At 34.2% G+C, this 26,561-nt stretch overlaps 1 protein-coding gene across 5 annotated transcripts in view; it reads left to right on the forward strand.

Annotated features, from left to right (window-relative positions):
* ELP4 (elongator acetyltransferase complex subunit 4) overlaps positions 1-26,561 on the forward strand; it is a 252,720-nt gene that overhangs the window by 82,528 nt on the left and 143,631 nt on the right. For all 5 annotated transcript variants that reach the window (XR_012333494.1, XM_073808731.1, XM_073808732.1 and 2 more), the window contains exons 6-7: positions 5,313-5,397; positions 9,900-10,088. Coding sequence is in view for 4 of the 5 variants with exons in the window: in XM_073808731.1 (XP_073664832.1) it covers positions 5,313-5,397; positions 9,900-10,088 (274 nt within the window). In the remaining variant the exon portion in view is untranslated. The remainder of the gene's footprint in view (positions 1-5,312; positions 5,398-9,899; positions 10,089-26,561) is intronic.

Below are 26,561 nucleotides of genomic sequence, written 5' to 3' on the forward strand. Positions count from 1 at the left end.
ATAGACTTCACAGTCTTTGTAGTCACATGCAAATTATATGCTAATATAACTTTAGCTCAGCAAACTGTTTTAGTTAGTTGAAACATTTGATATTGTGCCTACTGCCTTATAAGTATGTCTCACTCTTCGTTATAGATGAATACCTGAAATATCTGTGTAAGTAGATTTTTAGTAATACAAATCATATTTTCTCAGTGATTTGCATAATGTCAAAAATCCTTCATCTTTAAATTAATCATAATTGGTAGTGATAACAGTTTCTCTTCCTAACAAGTAGTTAAATCAATACTTAAATGCACCAGAAATTCTTTTTTTTTTTTGCGGTACACGGGCCTCTCACCGTTGTGGCCTCTCCCGTTGCGGAGCACAGGCTCCGGACGCGCAGGCTCAGCGGCCATGGCTCACGGGCCCAGCCGCTCCGCGACATGTGGGATCTTCCTGGACCGGGGCACGAACCCGTGTCCCCTGCATCAGCAGGGGGACTCTCAACCACTGCGCCACCAGGGAAGCCCAGAAATTCTTATTTTTAAAAACCCAGCAATGAATCATTTTAATGAGAAAAGTCATTCTTAAAAGAAAAGAAAAATCATCCTTGAATCATATAATTTTAAGTCAGAATGGACAACAGAGATTATCTAGTGTAGCTCCTTCGGTTTACAGATGAGAAAATTTTGAAGCCCAGAACAGAAAAAGTAAAGAATTTGCCTCACATCACACATTTTGCTACACTAGTTGTTGGAACAGATAGAACCAGAACCGAGATCTTAAGCATACTTTCCACTGTGCTATACGGGTATCTAGTTTGTATACTTGTAAATTTATGCTTTTCAATATTGAATTTTCTTAATAAACCATACACCAAGTTAATACTAGTGAGACCTATTGGTGAAGTTCTCACCAGTGCAACTAAAAGAGAAATACCTCCTTAAGACTGTACACCTGAATACTTTGACTTAATTGAATGCAGCCATGTTCAAACCTCATCTGAGTGACATGAGTGTATTTGAACCCACAGACTTTTCATTGAATCTGGATCTCACTGTGGATCTCACTCTAGTTTAACCAAAAGAACTTAACTCAAAATTTTAGAAAACTTGAATTTTAAGTGCCACTTCTGTTACTTAATTGTTGTATAGCCGTGGCCAAATCACTTGCCCCTGATGGGTCTTAATTTTCTCAACCATGAAATGAAGATAATGGCTATACTTACCTCACAAAGTTACCGTAATGATCAAATGTTGTGACAGTGATGCAAAAGATTTTGAGTATTTATTATGTGCCAGACACTTTGCCAGTTGATATAATTACAATCAGAAACAAATCCAAGAGCTTATTTTCTATGAGTTAACTTTTCACTTATCAACTAGTTAATTTCACATATACTAATTTTATTTTTTTAATTTACTTTTTCACAAATGAAATCTTATCTCCTGTTACCTAAGTTTTTTTGTTGTTGTTAAATTTATTCTTTGATCACACTGATACTTTTATAAGTATTCCTTTGTTCACTGAGAAACTGCAAGGTAAATTATCTGTTATTCATTATCTACTTGATTTCTTTTCTAGGTATACATCTGATTCTTTTTCTTAGAGTAATGTTTTTTATCTTTCTTAATGAGACTGAATGACAGAATTACCTTTCACAGGAAAACCAATGCCATTTGTTGATATAAATTAAAATTCTCTGATGCAGATATCCATTAGACCTCTTACTGAAAATCACGGGAGGAGGGATATTGATAGGCATGAAAGTCTCATTTTTTCTTTCAACTTTTTAAAACATCTTAAACTTGGTCATCAGAATATAGGTTTACATTGGGTGATTGGATCCCTTTTATCCATATTTGTATATTAATATAACGAAATTCATTCCTGTCAAACAACATGGTAATATAATAGCAGATACATGAATAATAATGCATATGGTCAATTTTATTTTTTTTAACTAAAGAAGGTTTTAAATGCTTAATATTTTAAAGGTAAAAATTAAAATTCTAATAATTTTTTTTATATTCTTTGTACTGTTATAGTTTTAATGACATTTTAGAATTTCAAGATAGATAACTTTACTATGAAAGTTGTTGAAAATTATGAAAATCGGGCAAAATAAAATATGTGATTTGAAATGTGCTGCCTTTGAGATATGTCGTAAACACTATGATAACCTAACCTTTGTGAAATGTTTGAAAACATTAATAAGGAAGCCAGAGTCATATTTGTAACTGGGTTTCCTTCTTGACAACTCCTGTTTTATGAGTTACTGGACTGCTGAACAAACAAAAAGGCAACATCCTCAAAATTAAAGGGGTTTAATAAAAAAAAAAGATTTAGGTGACAAGATATTTATTTTCAGCAAAAAAAATATATTACTATAAATATTGTTGACAAGGAAATTTATCTCATGGAGGTTAACAATACTTAGTATTTTAATATTAATACCATATAAACTAGTTCAGTTTTAAAAGTTCTAATCCCATGTATCCAAAAATGAATATTCTCAGTATACATAAATATTGATTTTTTTCCCATTTATTTTGTCATCAAAGTGTTCATTTTCCTAGTAATCTAACTAGATCAGAAAATTTACTTTATTATAAAGTTCTAATCACTGTTAGTGATTGGGTTGTTTATGTCAATGTGAAATAGGAAAGAGACTAAGACGTATTTCGCTTTTGTCTTGTTTTTGTTCTCATATCAAGAGAACAACTGCCCCCAAACCATTGAAGAGAATCTTAGACCTACTATAGTTATCTTAACCGTCTGTGAAAAGATGAAATGGATAAATGGTGGCAACTAAAAAGCTAAGAAGTAATTTATGTATGTGGTATTTAGTAGTATGCCTTTAGATAGCAAATTTACTACCAAATACTTAAGGCAGATTTTATTAGTGAACAGTTGGGGGGCAGAGGGAAAAATGCTTAAGAAACTTTTTGAACATATGAAATAATAATGGTCTTAGGTCGATTCATTATTGGTGGATTAGGATACACTGGATATGTTTTTGATCCACCCTCCTTTAACCCATATGACATTCGTCAAATGGTTGGCTGGAATTCATTTCATAATCTGGGACCTTGGAGCAGATTTTAGCCCCTGTGCAAAGCTAACTGACCCAGATAGGGATTGAATCTGCTGTGTTCAAACAGCAACGCTGTGTTCTGTAAGTTGAGCTGGCCGGGACAAATACGTGTTAAGATGTGAAATAGTCACATCATTGTCCCTACAGAATATCATTGTTTATAGACACATTTCCTCACAAAAGTAGAAAAATGTCATGAAATCCATTGTATTTTTATTGAAAATGGAGAAATAAGCATATGAGAAATAACTGTACTGCCAAATCCTTCAATTGGAGTAATACTTGTTTTGCACAGAACACCATTCTTTTTTTTTTTTTTTTTTGCGGTACGCGGGCCTCTCACTGTTGTGACCTCTCCCGTTGCGGAGCACAGGCTCCGGACACGCAGGCTCAGCGGCCATGGCTCATGGGCCCAGCCGCTCTGTGGCATGTAGGATCTTCACGGACCGGGGCACGAACCCGTGTCTGCTGCATCGGCAGGTGCACTCTCAACCACTGCGCCACCAGGGAAGCCCCCAGAACACCATTCTTTTCTCTTGGTTTTCTTTTTTCGTTGCTGTTAGAGAGGTACTTTTGGGCTGGGTGTGACTGTTCTATAAAATGTTTACAGAGATGTGCATATATTTTTTGCTGAACCACTTGCCATTGATTTGCACACATTAATTTAAGCAGTTTGCTACATTTCCTATCTTACATTCTTTAATGTTACCTGAATGCTTCAAATTATATTTCCTTTTTTCTTTATGTCAGGCACTTCTGCCTATATGATCACTTTACTTAGGATCACAGTAAAGCAAATACTTTTGTATTTTTTTCTTTTTTATAAATTTATTTGTTTATTTTTGGCTGTGTTGGGTCTTCATTGCTGCACTTGGGCACTCTCTAGTCGCAGCGAGCGGGGGTTACTCTTCGTTGCGATGTGCAGGCTTCTCATTGTAGTGGCCTCTCTTGTTGCAGAGCATGGGCTCTAGGCGTGCAGGCTTCAAGAACTGTGGCAGGGGCTTCCCTGGTGGCGCAGTGGTTGAGAGTCCGCCTGCCGATGCAGGGGACACGGGTTCGTGCCCCAGTCCGGGAAGATCCCACATGCCGCGGAGCGGCTGGGGCCGTGACCCATGGCCGCTAAGCCTGCGCGTCCAGAGCCTGTGCTCCGCAATGGGAGAGGCCACAACAGTGAGAGACCCGCGTACCGCAAAAAAAAAAAAAAAAACAAAGAACTGTGGCACGAGGGCTTATTTGTGGCTCAAGGGCTCTAGAGCGCAGGCTCAGTAGTTGTGGCACACAGGATTAGTTGCTCCGCAACATGTGGGATCTTCCCGGACCAGGGCTCAAACCTGTGTCCCCTGCATTGACAGGCAGATTCTTAAGCATTATGCCACCAGGGAAGTCCCAATACTTTTGTATTTTTAAAATCACCTGCAGCTTTTACAGTATTAGGCACTTCAATTTCGATGAAATTGCAATTTTCCAGAATTTCGTTATCATGACATTTAATGTTCAGATATAGCACACAGGTTGTCCATTATGAAGAATCTTAAATTCAGTTAATGTTAAAGCAGATTTTCTTCACTCTAACTAAATTTTTGTTATGTTTCATAGCACTTGTAAAATATTTTGAAATAGTAACATTAATGCTAATATTCATGTGGGAAACAGTTTATCTTCTTAAATTCATACATTTGTCTTATTGTCTTTTTTTTACAGACAGAAGTGGAACTTATATTCACTTGTCTTCATTTTTCTTAAAAAGTTGTTTTTGAATTAATATTATTATTAACGATTTGTTCTAAGAATAGTAAAACTTTGATGGAAGATGAGCTCAAGTGATCAGGACATTGATTCAGGTGTACTTGGCATAGCAGTTCATTAACTATGTGTTAATTATCTATGATTACTCCAGAAAAGCTATAGTGGCTTCATCTTTTAGGTTGCTTCATTAAATCATTAATTTTCCTGGAGGTAACTAAGCCTGACATAATTAAGTCATCTCAGTCTCCACAGATTTTTATCTTCCCATGATGTCAAGAACATTGAGCTAGTTAATATAGGGCATTGCAACTTATTCCATGGATGTACTGACTTTTTATTTTAGAATGCCTTATACTGTTTTGTCTTATATTTAAGTATAGTCTCATAAATGTATATCTTTTAGTTATTTATTTAAAGTTTTAGCTTACAGTTTGTATTTCCTGTGTAATAAGCTTATTTATGCATTTGAACCACTTCTTATCAACAGTTCTTTGAACCATGGCTACATAAAGCTGCTGCAGTTTATCCAGAACATCATTTATGAGGAAGGATTCGATGGATCCAATCCCCAGGTATTGAGTACCTTCAAAGCCTTTTTATAATCATGTATGTAATGCTGTTTTTAAACTCTCTAGGGGTAGACCCAGTAGGTCTTAGAATAATCAACAGCGAACAAGCTGTTTCTAAGCACAGAGGATGTAAATAAGCAGAGCACGGGCAGCGTTGGTTTGACTGTAAATGTGTATTTAGAATTTTAGCTAAGTTCTCAGTGGATGCCCATAAGATGTTCACATACATTGTCAACATTATTTTTAAATATGTATTTGTAGTACCTGGAGTTAATAAATACCACAGTTTGAAAATTACTGTTAAATCTGCAAGACTTGTACTCTTCTATTGAAATTTTTTATATTTCTGTCATTTAGGCCTTAATGTTAAATTATCTTATGCGTAAGAATTAATTATTTCAAGATTTTATTTATTATATTATGCTTTGAGTTGTCTCATTGAATAAAAGATCATTTTTATTTGCTACATTAAAACATTTTATAAGTTAACTATTTCTCTGTAGCTCTATTTTTAAAAACTTCCTCTGGATTCCTACTATTAAAAATGTTCCGGTTAGTTTAACTTAAACAAAATGAGGGAAATTTTATTTCCAGATATCATGCCTTTCACAATTCTTCCTCAGTGATTTTAATTGCTATTGCTGCTAAAAGTTTTGCATTTCATTTATATTATTTTAGCAGAATTATTTCCAGAGCACCATTATTTTTACTGAAGAAGACAAAAAAGCCAAAAGTCTTACTTTCAGCATTATCAACTACATTTGCTCTTAATTTATATCATAGATTTTTAAATATTCTTATAAGCTTTATTGCTATATTTAACACTTTGTCCATAGCAAAATAAATACTTTTAAAATTTCTTTCAATCATCAGTTTAATAGCAGGTTGAAAATACTTATGTGTGTATGGCAAAGCACAGACATTCATTTATAGATGGTTTTTCATATATGTTACAGTTTTTGTGATGGCCCTTGGTATTTAGTACAGTTTTATTTTGCTCATTGTTGTTCCATTTTTGGTCCTAGCTAAGATTTATGGGCACCATGTCTTCTCTTTGGTGGCAGTGCCCGTCTGGAGAGGTAATTGGTCCCTGACAGACACCTCTCCCCACTTGCTCTGGTAACTATGGAAACAGGCATGTCATAACAGTTCCTGTGGTACAGTGTGCAGAGCTGCTGCTCTTGTAGAATGATGACACATCTTCTAAGAGCAAGAAATTTTATAGAATGCAAAAAAGCAAAGGCAGTAACAAAGAGATACCCTTATACTGACATATATGGATATGTATACACACACAGATATCCGAAGAACCCTTAAAAAGCTATTATTGGAATAGAATGAAAGGTTTGTTTTCTTGTTTATTTGACTATGAATCAACACTGTTTTCAGTAAACAATATTTTATTTCATGAACATTGATAGACAACAAACTGGTTTGGGTCTCTGAACCAGAGGTTCTATAACTTTTGACCTTCATAAAGATTAAACAGGGTTGAGACAGACATTTTTATGGTGAGTACCAGGAATGCTAAAAACAAATTTTTAATTAAATTAAATATACCAATAAGTTATTATAAATATATATTTCCAATTTTATTAGAACTAAAACATAGTTAATGAATTCCCATATTTTTAAATTATGGATTGCATCATTTGCTAAATTACATAGTCTATAAATCTGCCTCAGAAACTTTAGATTACTTCCAGAAGCCACAGAAATGCATCTATCAGGCACTACTTCAAAAAATATTATTCCCGGGTCAAAATAATATTCTGACACTGAAATAAATCCTACTTTTTAAAAGGATATTTTCATCTTACTTTCTCTATCACTACATTTTGAAATAAACTAGTTGGAGGCAACAAATAGAAATAGACTCTAAGGAACAGAATATTATATACTACCATATAATTAATAACAGTAGTAAGTAAAGTATTGTAGTTCATCCATAAAGATACTTGGAGTGGAAACATTTACAAATCGCTGTCATAATTTTATTTTTAATTTTTGATTTTCAGATATCTAAGAAATAATACAATAAATGAAATTTGAACATTGATTTTACTTAGAGTACCAGATTAAATATTTTAGATCTTCTCATAGGAATATATTTATTGTTCAGCTGTCAGCAAACATTTATTTTTTTAATTTTATTATGCATTACAGTATGCCCCATTATTATATGGTGTAGCAAGGAATTATACGTCCCAAACAACACAGGAAATTTGTAACTCAGCCTTTGTTTTTACAATACTGTCATATTTTTAAAAATATAAATGTATTCCCTGGGTTGAAGTATTATGCTCAATTATGTTCTAATGTGCTGTGTACATACGTCACTTAAATATCTTATCACTCATTCATTCTCTGGCTTTTAATATTTTCATCCTTTCTATATGTGTATATCAGTGTAACTGTCAAAGTCACTAAACTGTGGTTCTCCTGATTCTGCACCTGACAGCATTTTTGTTATGAACTTGTGTAAACTTTTTGATACAGCAGTAGTAGGTAATGGTGACTGTGGGTTAAAATACAGCTGACCTTTAGTTTCTGAAGTGTTGACAAGGTAAACAATATGAGGCTGCTCTCCTTTTACCATCAGATTTCATTCTAATATCTAGATTTGGGGCGGGGGGGAGTTTTCTCTCTTTTTTTTCCAAGTTGCTCTTTCTGTTAGGAATCTAACTTCAGCTACAGTTCATAAGATAACAAGTTTAAGGATGAGAAAAATGAACCTTAATCTTGCCATTTTGTTTAAATTCTGAGTTTCTAAGTAATACATAAAAATGAATAACCTATCATATTTCACAGATATAGGAACTCATTGGAAATTTATTTATACTTCTAACATATACCATGGTACATCATATTACTTCATTTTATTCAAGTAATGCAGAAATAAAAAGAAAATAATTTTTATGGACTGTTGAGGATCACCACATATGGTATCTTAGGTGCTTGTCATCATAACCTCAAGGCAACCAGAAAAGAAAATTGGACCAACTGCCTTGATATTATTGTCTTTGTGCTTTAGGCCCTAGAAGTCAGAAAGTTTTTCTCAAATGTGCTTAGACTAAATTCCTCTTTTTAAAATCTCATTCTCGCAGCTTTATCCAGGCCTTTGTGTCACTTTATATATTTGAAGAATTATATGGTCTCATACAGCAATGTTCTATCCTTTTAATTTTAGAAATGAGAAAACTAAGGCCTAAGTAATTACTTGTTTTACCCAAAATCATACATCTACTTAGTTGCACAACGCAGACTTTAAGTCTGTATCTTACCCATCTTACTATTGTCCCCGTAGTCTTTCCTCTTCTAACATTGCAACGTTTTATTCATTTTCCCTACTTTCTTTTGTCAATAAATTCTACTTGAAAAGGAATACAAAAAATCACTTGTATGTCTAATATCAGGGAGATATTATATATATATATATTGTGTGTGTGTGTGTGTATATATATATAGTATTGGGCAATAACTAGTTGGCTAATAAATTTTATTAGTGGTATTTTGTAGCAACAGCAAGTGATATGTATATTTTAGGATCTTGTTTCATCAGAAATCACATCTAAAGTGGCATGTTCCAAATCTTTGCTTTGGGAGAATAGTCTTATTTTCCCCATTAGAATTGTAATAATGATTTTCCAGTTATTTCCATGTGCCAGGTTTTGCTAAGAGCTCCTTCCTTTGCCTGGAAATTTTGCTGAATTGCTAAGGAAAGCATTTGCAAAACATTGTTCAGTTAGAATAACCCAAACAGTAGAATTTATTATAAACACATCTGCTGGCAAACATTTATTGACAATCATTTTAGGTTTTATTTAATGGTTTTTCAATACTCTTTTCCCAAGAAATATCATTCACTATTATTATGACCTTAATGTCAATGGGATCAAGTTCCAAACATTCACCTGTTAAGTTTTATTAAAAGTGTCAAATTATTATCATAAAAAATAGCTTCAAGAAGAAAAAATAGAGGCAAGTGTAAAATGCTAAACCCCCAAAAACACATTTTTAAACTTCTTTCAAACAAAATAGTAGGCGGTGGACATGATAGAATTTATCTGAGAAATAGTGAGCACTCTGTAGTTTATTGAAAGACTTACAGAGTTTTGTAAGAATGGTTTGTAAGCATTCTAGTTTAGATTCTCTTTATTATTACCTATGATTTGTTATGTATTACTTTAATTGCCTCAAACATAATTCTTAGTCACCGTTAAGATTTAGAAACAAAAGCTTGAGGCTTGTGATACTCTTCAAATTTTCCAAAAGAAAAAACAAAACAACAGTTCTGCTATTTTTTTATAGTCTTGTAATCTAAAAGGTTTCCTTTATATTGCCTTATTATTGATAATACATAAAACTTTTTACTACATCTGTTGACATTATCTCCCTGATCTGTTTCGAATAAAAATAAGAAGCAGCAGATGAAAGTAAAAGAGGTAGGTATCCTATTGTTTAATAAAACTTAATGTGTTTACCTCCCTCTCACTTTCCCTTAGAAAAAACAGAAAAACATTTTAAGAATAGGAATCCAGAATCTTGGTTCACCTTTGTGGGGAGATGACATTTGCTGGACAGAAAACTGTGACAGCAATCACAGTCTTACAAAGTTCCTCTATATGCTCCGTGGTCTCCTGCGAAGCTCTCTTTCAGCCTGTATCATCACAGTGCCAACACACCTTATCCAGGTAAGAACTTTCCAAAACTACTTTCTCCTAACTCGTGGTTTATAGTGAAGAGCAATTTATAAGTGCTTTATGAATCCGGTAAATTATTTTCATGTGCCATTTGGATAAAAGAGACTTTAGATGCTTGAAATGCCGGAGCAGCAAGGTGTCTTTTAGATTATTCAGTTCTCTAGTACTTGTGGTTTTAATATACAGTGAGTATGTGGTAATTTCATCTTCACTAATTTTTTTATTTTTTTCTTTGATTTATTGTGAACTTGCTAGTATCATTGTGACATGAGGTTGATTTTGCTGTCATATCTTGTCGTTGATCATAAAGCTGATCTGAATATAGATCTTGAAGAGATAATTTTACACCCATGTATAGCAGCATTACTCACAACAGCTAACATGTAGAAGCAACCTGACTGTCCACTGACAGATGAATAGATAAGCAAAGTGTGGCATATCCACACAACAGGATATTATTCAGCCTTAAAAAGGAAGGAAGGGGCTTCCCTAGTGGCACAGTGGTTGAGAGCCCACCTGCCGATGCAAGGGACACGGGTTCGTGCCCCGGTCTGGGAAGATCCCACATGCCGCGGAGCGGCTGGGCCCGTGAGCCATGGCCGCTGAGCCTGCGCGTCCAGAGCCTGTGCTCGGCAACGGGAGAGGCCACAACAGTGAGAGGCCTGCATACCGCAAAAAAAAAAAAAAAAAAAAAGGAAGGAAGGAAGTTTTCACATGTGCTACAACAGGGATAAATCTTGAGAACATTAGGCTCAGTGAAATAAGTCAATCACTGAAAGACAAATACTGTGAATCCAGTTATATGACATACTTGGAGTAGTCGGAGACAGAAAATAGAATGGTAGTTGCCAGGTGCTGGGGGTGGGAGAGAATGAGAGTTATTATTTTAATGGGTATGGAGTTTCAGTTTTACAAGGTGCAAAGAGTTCTGGAGATGGCTGGTGGTGATGGTAGCACAACATTATGAATGTGTGGTTTTTTCTGTTTGTTTGTTTGTTTGTTTTTTGCAGTACGTGGGCCTCTCACTGTTGTGGCCTCTCCCGTTGCGGAGCACAGGCTCCAGACGCGCAGGCTCAGCGGCCATGGCTCACGGGCCTAGCCGCTCCGCGGCATATGGGATCTTCCCAGACCAGGGCACGAACCCGTGTCCCCTGCATCGGCAGGCGGACTCCCAACCACTGCGCCACCAGGGAAGCCCTATGAATGTGTTTAATACCACTGAACTGTACACTTAAAAATGGTTAAGGGCTTCCCTGGTGGCACAGTGATTAAGAATCCACCTGCCAATGCAGGGGACATGGGTTTGAGCCCTGGGCCAGGAAGATCCCACATGCCGCAGAGCAACTAAGCCCATGCACCACAACTACTGAGCCTGCACTCTACAGCCCGTGTGCCATAACTACTGAGCCTGCATGCCACAACTACTGAGGCCTGTGGGCCCAGAGCCCATGCTCTGCAACAGGAGAAGCCACCACAATGAAGAGTAGCCCCCGCTCGCCACAACTAGAGAAAGCTTATGTGCAGCAATGAAGACCCAATGCAGCCAAACATAAATAAATAAATAAATAAATTTATTATTTTTTTAAATGGTTAAAATGGTAAACTTTACACTATATGTACTTTACCACAGTAAAAAAAAAATTGAAAAAAAAACTGATCTGAATAGGACTAGTCCCCATCTTCCCTCCTGGTTTCTATATATATTTCTCCTGAAGTTACACTCTCATAAAAAGAGGCCAGCCTCCCCAGAGAAAGAGGGGTCTTTGTAAGATTTTCTCATTGGTTCAAACAAGTTCTTTTCTTAAGAGTGTTCAAGGGGCAAGTTTGGGACTGTTTCCACAGTATGTATGTATATATGTATACATACACTATAACATGATGCTAGAAATAATATAACTGAAATACCTGCTGCAATGAATGGAATGTGAAAGTCAAAGTACTAAATCACTGAAGTCATTTTTTCTAATGTACATACTAAAACACTTTGATTTGGAATGATTATAGCAGAGAAGTTCTGAGCTTTGGTTTACTTCTCTAAGAAGTAGCAATTATAACAATAATGAGAGCAACTAGCAAATAAAAAACACTAAGTCAGGACCTAACAATTCTTATAGAATTTTTATGTAAATGCTGTTATCTCCATTTTACATATAAGGAAACTGAGGTATAGAGAAATTCAGAAATTAGATCAAGGTTAAATTCTTGAGAAATCATAATTTGAACCCAGAAAATCAGAATCTAGAACCATATTATGGGAAAGTTCTACTACAATATCTAACAGATTTGTATTCTGGAACTCATTCTTTCAAAGCAAGTAAATCTCAAATCTTTAACCTTATAGCTAAATAGAAAGGACTTGAAGGGTTCATCTGAATTAAGCTCCTGTCCTTGGATACGTTAAGCATTATCCCTGTTTCACAACTGGGGTCTGAACTTAAATAACATATTCAAGCAAATCAGAGAAACAAGGACTATGCTTGGTGACACTCCAAAGGTCTGTGAGAACTTTACATTTAATTATATTAACAGAAATATAGCAGATGTAATTGAAATTTGGAGGTCTCCAGGGAGTACTTGAGTACTCGAATAAGAATAGACATATAAAACAATGGAATAGAATTGACAGTCTAGAAATAAACCCATACATCTGTGGTCAGCAAGGGTGCCAAGACCATTCAATAAGAAAAGAATAACCTTTCAACAAATGGCATGGGACAACTAGATAGCTACATGCAAAAGAATGAAGTTTGGACCCTTACCTCACACCATATACAAAAATTAATTCAGAATGAATCAAAGACCTAAATTTAAGAACCAAAATAATTATGAAATAAATATATGTATATATGTAATTTTAAAATTTATTACAAAGGTGCCTATGCAATAAAGAAAAGAAAGAAAAAAATTTCTAAGGCCATTTTGGTAGTGATCATCATTATTATTTAGAGAAGAGATTCCAAACCTATTGTGAATGTTTGTGACAGTGATTCCTCTAGCCTCTGTGTAAGAGAAGAGCAGTAATACTATCAGAAGACTTCAAATCATCCTATGTACACCACTGAACATTAAGCAGTATTTGAATTTTGGTATTTTATAGATATATTTGAATTCTTGTAAAACTGAAAAAGATATAATTTAAATTCTGCTTTTTAAAATACCAGTAAAGAGACTATTTTGAAATGGAAATAGGAGAACATAAGGTCAGACTTTGGTGACCTTATACCACAGTCTCTTCCCTAGACAATTTTGCCTAGCTATCGTATAGTAGTCTTCTGGTCCTAATATCAGTGGAGCTATAAGAAAAAACAAATAAATTATTCCCTTGCTCTTTGAACATGACATCTGACCATATATTTGGTTTTTTATGAAAATACTTAGGAGAAAATGTAAAACTTAACAGTTTGCTTAAACCAGTCATGATATAAATAGTGGATAAAACTCTAAATAAATCTTAAAGACTGACAAGGAAAATCACAATGTTTAGGCTAAGAAAAGAGAGTAAGAAGTGGAAGCAGTATGCTTACAAAGCTAACCAAAGACATATGCATACACAGAACCAGGGAACTGTGAGTTTGTTTAATAAAAACTTACACAGTGATTTCTACAGGCCAGTTGCAGTCCTAAGATCTTTTCAAATATTAACTCATTTAATCCTTATGATAATCCTATATTGTTGGTGCTATCATTATTTCCATTTTATAGATAAGGAAAAAGGGACAGAAAATTTAAGTGACTTTTCCAAGATCACACAGCTACTTGAGTGGCAGGATTTAGATCTAAGTGTTTCCCTTCCAAGTACCATACTCTTAACCCATGCTCTGCTGCTTATTCAATGGAAGTACTAAAATAGGGTCAAAATCAAGAAGCAGACTGTGTACAAAGTAGCATTCAATGATAGAAAGAGCCTGGGCTTTGGAGGGAGATAGACCCAATTAGTTATTTGGTCTTAGTCAAGTCCTAACTTTCTCAGCCTCAGCTTCTTCATTTGTAAAACTTCAGAGGATTAGCAATAACATGTGCTCACCCAGTGCTGGCACATGGTAGGCACTCATTATATGTCAACAATTGTCACCTTCACTATTGTTACTTAAACACACCTCCAAAACTGAGAATTTGAACAGAGATCAGGCTACAAAAACTAAGGTGCACAAGTCTGTTGAAGTAATAGAAATCTTCAGCTTTCTGCCTCTTTTTATGAACAACATGGACAGGATCTTCTCACAGGTTGGACAGGATCTTCTCACAGCTTACACAGGTTAGGAACCTTGACTGAAGTCAGATGGCCATTGAAGTCTTAGTAACATCACCTGTTGTAACATGACTCTTTTTAACATCATACATCAACTTCCTCTCGACTATGACCAGTGCCTTCCCTGAAGACTCTAAGTCAAGGTTTAAATGGTGATTGAATAATTTATTCAATCAACAAATATTGATGGCAAGTACTATTCTAGGCATCCATGGGGATAAAGTAGTGAACAAGACAAGCAAGGTCCCATCCTCCTGGAGTTTCTTCAGAAATATGAAAGATAGAATGGATGGAGCAGACGATCAGTATATGTACGTATTTGGGATGCTTGAGCTTGGTATTTGAGAGTAAAGTAGACTCTGACAGGAAATGGAAATGCAGTTTGATATCCTTGGAAATTTTGTCATATAGTTAAACATCTATAGATAATAGAAGTGTGACACCTTTATTTGAATATATTATATAAAGTAACACTACATTAAAAGTATATAAAATATTTATTTCCCTTAGATTGGGAAAAACAGCCAATCACAACCCTCAGAATGGGAAAAAATATTTGCAAACGAAGCAGCTGACAAAGGATTAATTTCCAAAATATACAGGCAGCTCATGCAGCTCAATATCAAAAAAACAACCCGATCCAAAAATTGGCAGAAAACCTAAATAGACATTTCTCCAAAGAAGATATACAGATTGCCAACAAACACATGAAAGGATTCTCAACATCACTAATCATTAGAGAAATGCAAATCAAAACTACAGTGCGGTATCACCTCACACCAGTCAGAATGGCCATCATCAAAAGATCTACAAACAATAAATGCTGGAGAGGGTGTGGAGAAAAGGGAACCCTCTTGCACTGTTGGTGGGAGTGTAAATTGATACAGCCACTGTGGAGAACAGTATGGAGGTTCCTTAAAAAACTACAAATAGAACTACCATATGACCCAGCAATCCCACTATTGGGCATATACCCTGAGAAAACCATAATTCAAAAAGAGTCATGTACCACAATGTTCATTGCAGCTCTATTTACAATGGCCAGGACATGGAAGCAACCTAAGTGTCCATCGACAGATGAATGAATAAAGAAGATATGGCACATATATACAATGGAATGTTACTCAGCCATAAAAAGAAACAAAATTGAGTTATTTGTAGTGAGGTGGATGGACCTAGAGACTGTCATACAGAGTGAAGTAAGTCAGAAAGAGAAAAACAGACCGTATACTAACACATATATATGGAATCTAAAAAAAAAAAGATTCTGAAGAACCTAGGGGCAGGACAGGAATAAAGACACAGTCATAGAGAATGGACTTGAGGACATGGGGAAGGGGAAGTGTAAGCTGGGACGACGTGAGAGAGTGTCATCGACATATATACACTACCAAATGCAAAATAGATAGCTAGTGGGAAGCGACCACATAGCACAGGGAAGTCAGCTCGGTGCTTTGTGTCCACCTAGAGGGTTGGGATAGGGAGGGTGGGAGGGAGACACAAGAGGGAGGAGATATGGGGATATATGTTTATGTATAGCTGATTCACTTTGTTATACAGCAGAAACTAACACACCATTGTAAGGCAATTATACTCCAATAAAGATGTTAAAAATAAATAAATAAAGATTGCATGAAGTTCAAAAAAAATAGCCAATCAGTGTTCTTACTTTAGTTATTAGCATTCTGTCAGACCTGTACAGTAATGATTAGTTACCCTTTATTGTACTTTTGGCATGCTTCCCATGTTTAATTTCATTGTAGAGAAGGAACACATAGTTAAGGAAATTGCAAAGAGGGGGAAAAGTTAAAATAGGGAAAATAATGACATAGATTCGAAACTGACTTTAACTTACTGTTGTAATAAGACTTTTGCAAGTAGAGTGGAAAAGAATTATTTTTAAATTTGCATTTGAACTATTTTCTGCTCAGCCTCATAACTTTGAACTTGAAATAGTTTATTTCCTTTGGGTTAGAGATTATTTTCATCACAGCACAGGAAATAACAAGCATACATTGAAACAAATGAATAAAATAAATTCTAAATATCTGTTTGCTGAAAACATTCATCAAATATATTATGAATGTCTTAAAATATGTATGCATATATAGTCCTAAACAATTTTCCCTGTGAAGTAGTATTATTACTCATCTGCTCTCTTGCTAGAATATAGTTTTAGTATCTGCCCAAAGACACTGTATTAAAAATGTATGTGAAAATGGCCAAGTTAAATACAGACTTTGTTACATGCTGAACTGTGGAGCAAAGTGTCATTAGAAGGAGCAGAACTATGGACGGCTCCCCTATATTCCGGCATTACTCAGTTCCCAGATCCCTGCTGTGTAGTTGTTCCACTCGCCAAGAAGCCTGTTAAAGAGCCCCCAAGAGCATGTGTACAGCCCTCCATGTTAATAGTTAATTGGTGAGGATGGCAAGATGAGAGGACAGCCGAACATGTGGTCTCTCAGACTCAAGCAGTAGACAGACCTTTAGTTATAATAACAGCAGCTGCTCACATTCTCACAACTCAACTGTTCAAAACTGTTGTCGAGTGAAGATTATAGTGGATTGAAAAAGAAAGAGGAAAAGTTACATCTAAGAAAAATAACTAAAACCCTACCTTGAAACTCTTCCTTCCTATTATCTTAAGTATGAGAATATTATTTCAACTTTTAAAATCTTAAGTATAAATTTCCATATTAAAGATTGTTATATTTCAGCTGCTTTTTTTCCTGTTTACTGTTAGAAACACAAATATCTGTACACCCTTCGAAACTTTTTAACGAGCTTTTTTTACACGGTGATAACTTTGAAACTGTTACAATTGGTTACTGTTTGATTTCCGTATCTAGCAATATATGAAACTCTAATGTTTTTTGGTCTTATAAATGAGAACTGGCTTACTATTAGCGAAATTTGTCATCCACTTGCAAATTATACAAATATTTTGTGCCTTTTAAATTAATTTTATTTGCAATTATCAGTGACAGTTCTGCTTAAGAAAAATGGTGACCAATAACATTTATTCTTTTTGGAAATAGAAACTTAGTTTCATGCCTTATTATGATTATATTGGCGAGGCGAAAGGAAAATAAATTTCCCCTAGCTTATGCATTTTATTTACACAATATGTGACAGGTTGTTCTCGATTTGTATTTTTTATTGATTGAAAACACTTTTACCTGAAACTGTCAGGAAATACATATTAAAGCACTTAGAGTGGTAATTAAAATAGGAAAGGTTATTTTTCTATACCTTTCTCACAGCTTTCCTTTCAAAAAGAAAATTTACTTTTTATTATTGCTAATCTATTCAAGCTGTCATAATCTACACTTTTAAGGAATTTTTAAATATAAACAACCCAATAAATTTCTCCTTAACTATAATAATGCAGGAGTGAAAACTTCCTTGACACTTTTTTTTTCTTGACATTTTTGATGATAAAATATGAAATAACTTTTTCTCATTCTACAATAATTCTTTGTATTGCTAGCATTTAATGTATTTGCGTATAGAACATTAGTTGGTAAACTATTTAAACTTTCTTTTATTCAGAATAGATTTTAGATTTGTAACTGGCCTATAACATTTTTATTGGTCATCACTGGCACTTCGTCAGTAATAACCCTATTCAGTTTTTATCATAAACCACTATTTTCCAACAATTTTATCTGTGGAATTTCCCTCCCCACCCTCCCCCCGCCTCCAGCTACCTCACTGAAGAAAACTATCACCAGCATTAGTTACCTTATACCAAGGAAAAATCATTTTCTGAAGAAAAGCAGGAAGACAGACCCTTGTTACATGTCTCTTGAAAATTGAAAGAAGTTTTAGTGTGTTATTTTAATTGATATATTTTCAAATCAATCCTCTATAATATTAATATATGAAAACTTCGAAGCCACTGAAGTAAATGATGCAGTATGTTTCAGTGTGGAGAAATTCAGAACAAACCTCTTCACATCCATAAACTTTTGTGTTCATGCTGAGTATTTTAGCAGCTAAACTCTAAGGCAAGCAATGGACAGCTATAGAACTAACCACTAATATAGGATTATGAAATGTGGACTCCAGTGGCCTTGTGAATTTCTCTCAGTGTGAAATCTTTTATTCTTAAAACAAGACCTAAGAATAATTGTATGGTAAGGGAACAACAGACTCTTATGAGTTTACAACTATAAAATTCTGGAAAATATTGTTTTTCTAATTGTTGATATGAGCATCATTATAGGAAAACATAACAACACCTTCTGCCTTATAACTTAATCTATCTTAAATGGTCTTTTAAAATGTACTTTATTAAGGAGAATTATTATTTGAAATGGTCTTTTTAAATACAGTTTGTTACAAATATTTAAGGCTGAAAATTACAGATTCAATCTCTTGATCACGACTATCAATTATTAAAGGATAAAGTTGGATATTCTGGGTATCAGTTTTTCATATTCTCAATTAAGAATCTGCCTTAATTTTTCTAGACCTTCTCAACTACTCTGATATAGATTGCAAAAAATTAACATTTTTAAAAGTTTAAAAATAAATAATTATTTTTAATGAAATGAATCATATTCAAGCCATATTAACTTTACCATATTTGTCAAATTCCAGTCTTTGGAAATTTAGTAACTTCATACAAGTCTGGTTGGGTGTAAACAGAGTCTGTTTTTCTTTACAACAACAAATAATAGAACTGTGTTTCAACTCTGCTCCTATATGCTTAGATTTATAAATTTTTATAGTTCCAGTGTTTTTTTCTTCTGTTTCATATTACACAATCTAGTGTTTGATTAATTTTTTAAATCAAATCTTAGCTTGTATGCATTATACTTATATTTCTAATTTACTTTCTTGGTCCAGGATGTTTGAAAGTTTTTACACAAATAAACTCCAAATTTCTTATAAGTTTCTGTCTACGTAGAGCGTTAGGAGCAGTACATGTGCCATTCTGTCATAGTGTAAATATGCATATTAAATAAGGGTAGCATATTTAAAACTGTCAGTAAGATTCATGTGTGTCTTCAAAAGTAAAAAGAGTCATTTAGAAAGCTTTTATTATAATTAATCTAACCAAATCATATTTGATAAGGCATACAATGAAAAATAATTTTGACTTTAAATACTTTTTTGCTTTCCCTAAAATTATGAAGTTTTGGTTCATGTGGCAATTCATACTATATAGTTCCTAGTAGTGGTGATGGTTGGTAAAGTACTATTTAGAGCCAAAATTTTCAAATATATCAATGATAGAAATAGAGAAATGTCTCATCACAGTATGGAGATTGAGTCATCTGTTTGGGCATATGGAATCTTTGGCTGCTGGACTGCATAGTCTTTATAATGCCCAATGTCCAGGCATGGACACAACTGTTCTGGGAGCAGAATCGGGGAGGGACTCTGTGTTTCGTCTCCTTGAACATGATAGAAGAAAAAAAGGGGAAGGATCTTTAACATTATTTTTATTATAGACTCTCCTCTACTGCATCACTTTTGTGTACAGAAAAGAAGTACAACTTTACTTAATTTTGTATTTATTTTACAAAGAGAATTACTAAGCTTTTTATCTTGGGTGTTACAAGCTTTCTGAAAAACACCTATAAGAAAATGCAAATTTTGAATTATTCCTATTTATATACTTAGATGCATACCTTCCCTTAAAGAATGATTACTATCTTCAAAGAAGGGTGATACTTATTTCTTAATATCGAGACAAAACATGCTTGTAACGAATTATAATTTAAAGCTGTTTAAGTACCAGGTCATATATTATATCCTAACATTATTTTTTAGCCCTTTGCTATTAATTACATCATTATTACTATATAAAGAGTTCCTGCTTCTCTAATAATGTTTTCACACCCTATGTAGTTAATCTTTAATGTTGGGGAGGACGGGAGAGAGATTAAATTAGCCTTGTAACCTCTTTCTCTTCCAGGCTGATGATGGAAAATAAAAGCTCTTAGCCACAAAATGTAACACTTAGAATTAATATTTAATTAGACTAGCAAATTGTACACAGTGGCTGAAAGCTTCCGAAGAGTTTTTAGTGCCACAATTGACCTACAGGTTTAATAATAACTCACTTCTAGAAGCAAGTGCCAGTTCAGCATAGTAGAGCCACTGTAAGAAAGTCCTGAGAGATTAAAATCAGCAAACCAAATGGCAGGCAGGGATTCCTGGGATGGAGCCTTCTGGAAAGCTGGGAGCTGGAATAGCTTTTAAGCCAGGATTCAGATGAGAACAGTGGGTGAAAAAGCTGATCCCTCCTGTTCTGGGAGCTTCTGGTTGTAGGCCAAAATCTTAGAACAGATTTTTACTAAATGTTTTTGCTGCAGCTATTAACTTACATTGAAAATCAAATATTGAATAATTTTTCTGTAAAATTTAACAAAATTTTTGTGTAAACATTAGTTCTTAATTTCTTATATATTAGTACATAATATCTGTAAACTCAGATCATTAGATTATCAGATGGGTTTGGCGCTGTACATCTATGCTGTTTTGCTGTGACATGCTGTTTCCTTGTTCCCTGTATAGTTGATTTATATGGTTCATTTCTATATTATTTCATTACGGGACATTATGCAGAGCCTGAGAAAGAGATTCCGAAGTCTGTAGCCCAAGAAATTTTTTCTTCCAGAAGAGATGTATATCAACAAACATAAATCAGAAGCATTTTTAATTTTTAAAGACCTAATATTTATAAAAGCAATTCTACATTTGTTTATGCTTATGATGCAATTAAATTATAAGTGAATAATTGGACCTCCTGGTGAAACATTGGATCCTTATTATCTCTGAGAAATTAATCTGGTGAAAAAATAGGATACCATGAGTTTGAAAATGTGCAAGCACAGAACAGCCAACTAAAAAAGGAACACCTTACATAATTTGTTGGTTATATCTTAAATAATTGAAGGAAAGCTAGTCATTAGTTAAAAATTCAAGCAGGTGAGAACCTTGCCAGCAGAGGGAGTAGTCCTGTCTTCCGTCAGGTTCCCATCATATTCCCACCTGCCTCAGCCTTTTTCGCAGCCAGTCTCCCATCTGGACCTGGCTCTGTCAGCCTGTTCCTGATGACAGGCTATAATTTTATACTCAATATGGGATTATTCTAAGCTGATTTTAAATTTTAGTATCTTTAACCTACCACTGCATCGCAAACATCAGCTGGATGCTCTGTTTGATATTTGGATATTAGCAGTCGTTTTTCCAGGCAGGGTGTGAGCTTTTGGACATCTGCGAGTTGCATTTTAAGGGTTTCATGTATAAAGTAGTGAGCAACAAATTTCTGATTTAGGAAGTTACCCATAAAAGATTTTAAAATACAAGTAAATTTCCATGGGAATAATTTCTATAATATGAAATTAGATGACGTGTAGTTTATTAAAACTGCCTAAAATTAATTATGAATATTTTGCTATTATTCTGTTCAGCCTATTCATTACAGCATTTTGTTCAGTCCATTTATAAGGGTTTTCAGAATTGTAAGTTTTTTTAATGTTTTATATAATAACTTACTAAAAAATAAAACTGATGTAAACAAATGTTCTGCAGAGCATGTAGTATTTGAGACCAGGGTAAATGTAAATAATATATCTGAAAATAACATCATGTGTTCTTTAAAAAATGCTTCAATTTTAAGAAACCAACATTTTCATACCAAAATATAGAATAACAAGTGTATGATTAGATGGAAAACAAAAAATATGGCTCCATTGCTTAATCCTAGTAAAAATCCTGGTATTTGGCAACATACTCAGCAATTTCTTTTGCCCTTGAGGTAGGTATATTTACCATTAGCTTCTTTGTGGATATGTTTTAAACATTAGAAAAAGGAACCGAAATATGTTGTTTTATGATTTCCCTACATGAATATCAATATACAATGCTACTGAGAGAGTGTTGCCATTAGGATTTTTTTAATTTACAGAAGTTCCTCCATATTTTAAAATTGTATGTGACTTTGAATAAAGTTCAGTATTAAATCTGGAAAGATTTAATCTAATACCTTCACTAAGGTTAATATTATTATTAATATATATTAGTATAATTTTGATAAAATTATATTCTTTCTTAAACTCAAAATTAATTATGAATATAATTATCTCCCCACTATCAATTTTTTTTTTTAGTAAAATAAGAGTCTAATCCACAGAAGTAAGTGACAACTCTGGGAAGGTGAGGGAAGGCATGTAAAAAGTTACAAACTGTATAACTGTTTTTTGGGGGTTTTTTGCGGTATGTGGGCCTCTCACTGCTGTGGCCTCTCCCGTTGCGGAGCACAGTCTCCGGACGCGCAGGCTCAACGGCCATGGCTCACGGGCCTAGCCGCTCCGCAGCATGTGGAATCCTCCCGGACCGGGGCGCAAACCCGTGTCCCCCTCATCGGCAGGCGGACTCCCAACCACTGCGCTACCAGGGAAGCCCTAATTTTATTATTTCATAGTCTTGATTTCAATTGAATAGAGAACTTAATAAGCATGGAAAAACAAATACCTCATTAAATATCCCTAGATTTATCCCTTCATTCAAGTTTGTTTTTTTTATTACACGACAAAAAAAAATGTCATGAGTTGTGGTATGTTTGTGTTTCTAATATCATTTTTCAAAAAATGTTGTTATAACTTGAGCTGTTAAGTAGAATACTTGCTTTTCTTGTGGTGATTCCCTCCCCACCATAGACACACACATCGTTTCACATAGTAGGGTCAAACATAAAGTAATTTAAATATTTCTTTAACTTTTCAATATTAATTTGATAGTGCTTTTGTGCTATTGTAGTCCCAAATCTGATGTGCGTGCCATACTCAGATGGAGCTCTACCCTTCATATTGTGTGTTTGCTGTCTTTCTTATTGAGTAACCCAAGAACTGATTCTAATTTGAGGCGTTTCACAAATGCTTTATGTCAGTTGATTTATTCCTTTCAAGCTTCTTGATAGTTAAGTGATTGGTTAATTACTTTTTAATTATCTTGTTAAAATCTTTCCTGGAAGTATATATTGTATTGGTACAAACTATATCGTTTATATTGTTGAGGTAATTAAGTCCAAGTAAGTAAGGAAATATTCAGAGTTTTTTGATATATTCTCATTGTTACTTGGTTACTCTAAATAGGTATCTCAACTATTTTCATTAGAAAACAAAGGGAGCTTCCTGTGGCAGTAGTTGAATTTTTATCTCTTAACAAAGTTCTTAATTTTGGCTTTATGAGATTTGAACTGGAAAATAGCATTAAATTAACCTTCCTTTATTTAAAATCTATTTAATGGATTTGGCATATCCTAATAAAAAGAGGTTACCATTCTGTAGAAGTAAATAGGAAACATTCTATGAAACCAAACAAGGAACAATCAAAACAAAAACTCTGTGAAGTTTTTTGTGAAATTAAAATTGGAGTAAGAAGGTAGTCAACTGGACATTCCGATTTGCCTTTTTTATTTGCAACATCATTTCACATAATTTAAATTTAAGTAATTAATTAAGAAATTACACCACAACAGAAAGTTTTAAGAACCTTTTATGTAACTTAATACAATGCTATTTGGGATTGCCAGCAAACTCTTAAAACTCCTGGACCCTGGCTCTCTCCTGGCTTCCCTCCTAGTCATGTCTTGGCTACTATCCAGAGCTGACAACTTTCACCCAGGACTGAAGGGCGATTTGCCTAGTATAAGAAAGATTTTTGAGTCATCCTAGATTTTCACATCCAGATGGGCAGGAAGGAAGAGTGGCAGTATCATTGTATATATTTGGGTGATGTCATTATGCCATGCATGTGGTGTAACCATTAATTTACTCATACTGGTGAATCCTGAATGTCCTTACTCAAATATTCCTATTGGCAACTATATTGCAACAACTTCAAATTTAACACAAAAATTATTCAAAATTTATGTCTAAGTAATAGATGCACAAATACCTTTACTTCTCCATTTCCAACTACATACATATACTGTCGACTAAAGAGGTTTCGCATCTTGGCTAATAACATAAAAACACTTAGAATCTCTTAAGATGAGAATATAGAAGTTCCAGTTTCCAGGCCTCTGCTAAAATCATTATGCTAAAGCTTTCTGAACATTGCAGGTTATAATAAGACAATTTATTGTCCATAGTGCATTATTCCTAAAGTGAATTGTGATTATTATGCTTTTAAGGATTTTTAAAAGCAGTTAATTTTAGATTCTTTTAAGTAAATTTACCTACCTTTATCTAAAAGACCATTTAGTATTAATATTATGATTTGAAAGACATTTTGACAAGAGTGGTTTTAAGGTACGATTACATCAATATACCACGTTCCCTATGAATCTTGGAGGTAAAGAAGTAATCTGTAACACTATTTGAACTTTTAAAAGAGTAAGTACCTTTACATGCCCAAATATCTTTTATGCTCCTACAAATAATTGTAAGACTGAATGAGTTTAGGATAAAATTCATCTCATTCAGAAACTTAGATGTTATTCTTATATAATTTCCTGTGCTTTTTATTTTATAGACATTTTTCAGATATCTATACAACTTTCACAATTAATCTGGTTTGCCACATTACATAAACTGTTTTCTAGAATTGCTGTGCAGAAAGCAGTAAGCTCACCGTTAAATGTAACTTATATTATGGTAATGATTAAAAGTTTATTCTTGTTCTGATACTTCATGGAAGCTTTTAAGATAGAATTTCGTTTGTAGTTAATAACATGTAAACCTATGGAGCTTAGCAATATGACAAATGAAATATATGTATGAGTTTCTGAGATTTTAAAATCTAGGCTGTCTGGATCTTTTATATTAATTCATCAGTTTTCCTCTGCAAGGTGGATAATTGATATTTTTAATCTCCCGCAAATTACCTTAAAAAGACTTATAATGTAGATAAATATTACAGGATGTTAAGTGGTTTATTAGTCAATTTTAAGGTTAAATTAAGGAAAGAAACCTTCTTTGAAATAAATGTCATGTTGACCATTTAAATACACAGGACCTTGCTTATATACTACTAGAATGGAAGACTAATTCCATACTTAAACGTTACAATTTCTGTCATTCATAAGCCCTAGTTTATATCACCGAAATCCTGATATTTGAGTCGTAACAAAAATTGACTTTTATAATTTTAAATTCAGATATTTAGATACAAAGACTCAGTCTTCTGTTTATAGATAAAAGGAAATCTGACCTTTTTGATTAAGAAATATTGTCAGTAGCCTTTATAAGTGCTTGTTCATCTGAGGGTCCATGGCAGGAGTACTCTTCCCAGTTGAGTTTATCCTAAAAATGAAATGATAAGAGTCTGCTGGTTGTTATCTAAGATCCTTCTTAATGGGAGAACCACATGGTTATTCTTCATCTCCCACTTGTTCTCACCCTCTACAGCCAACTCAGCCATACCCCACCCCCACCCCAACATTGTTCAGTACTCAGCACAATGAATCATTTTCAAGTTGACTCATTGTGAACTGTCTCCCAGCTGTTGGAATGTCTGGCAGACATTTTTGTTTGGGTGAAGAATAACTGGCTGAAACCCAACCTGGATGAGCTCGATATAATGGTCTTTGGCTAAAGAAATATTGAGAGGAGCATGTTTATGGCCTTTGAAACCCCTGTTATTCCTGGAGTAAGACCATCCCCTGTGGCATAGAACTGAAAGTAAGGGATCAATCTGGATTATTTTCTCACCATTGAATGAAAAATTGCCTTGGAAAAAATAGGCATTTCCAAATGATGTTCGTTTTTCTATTCTTGGTACCTCCCCCCCGTGATTGAAAGTATTAAAGACAATTAAGGGTAATTACTTTTGCTGCTTCCTTTTAAGAGCACTATTTCAAAGGCTGTAATATTCTCTTCATAACACGCATTTCTACTTACAGAGGAGTTGCAAAGTACTGCCCTAGATGTGAGTTAACTAGTCACTTCAGCATAATGTTTAGTGACAGAGGCTACTGTGTATTTCAAACCAAGTCAGTTAACATTAACCAACCCTCTTTTATTTTTCATTCTTATGCGATCTTTACAAGAGAACTTAAACAGAGGAATACCAGTAAGCTCAACAGTCAATCACATTTTCAGAAAGTGAACATATTTGATTGTATTTGGACTTTTCTTAACAGGGGACATAACATGAGACTGTAAATTGTCTTGACCGTTTTACATTTCCAATGCTTTTTTTTAAGGATTAGTTTTAAAATGGTATATCAGTGTATAAAATGGGAGTTT

Source organism: Tursiops truncatus, chromosome 8 (genome assembly GCF_011762595.2).
Source record: "Tursiops truncatus isolate mTurTru1 chromosome 8, mTurTru1.mat.Y, whole genome shotgun sequence".
NCBI classification, from domain to species: domain Eukaryota; kingdom Metazoa; phylum Chordata; class Mammalia; order Artiodactyla; family Delphinidae; genus Tursiops; species Tursiops truncatus.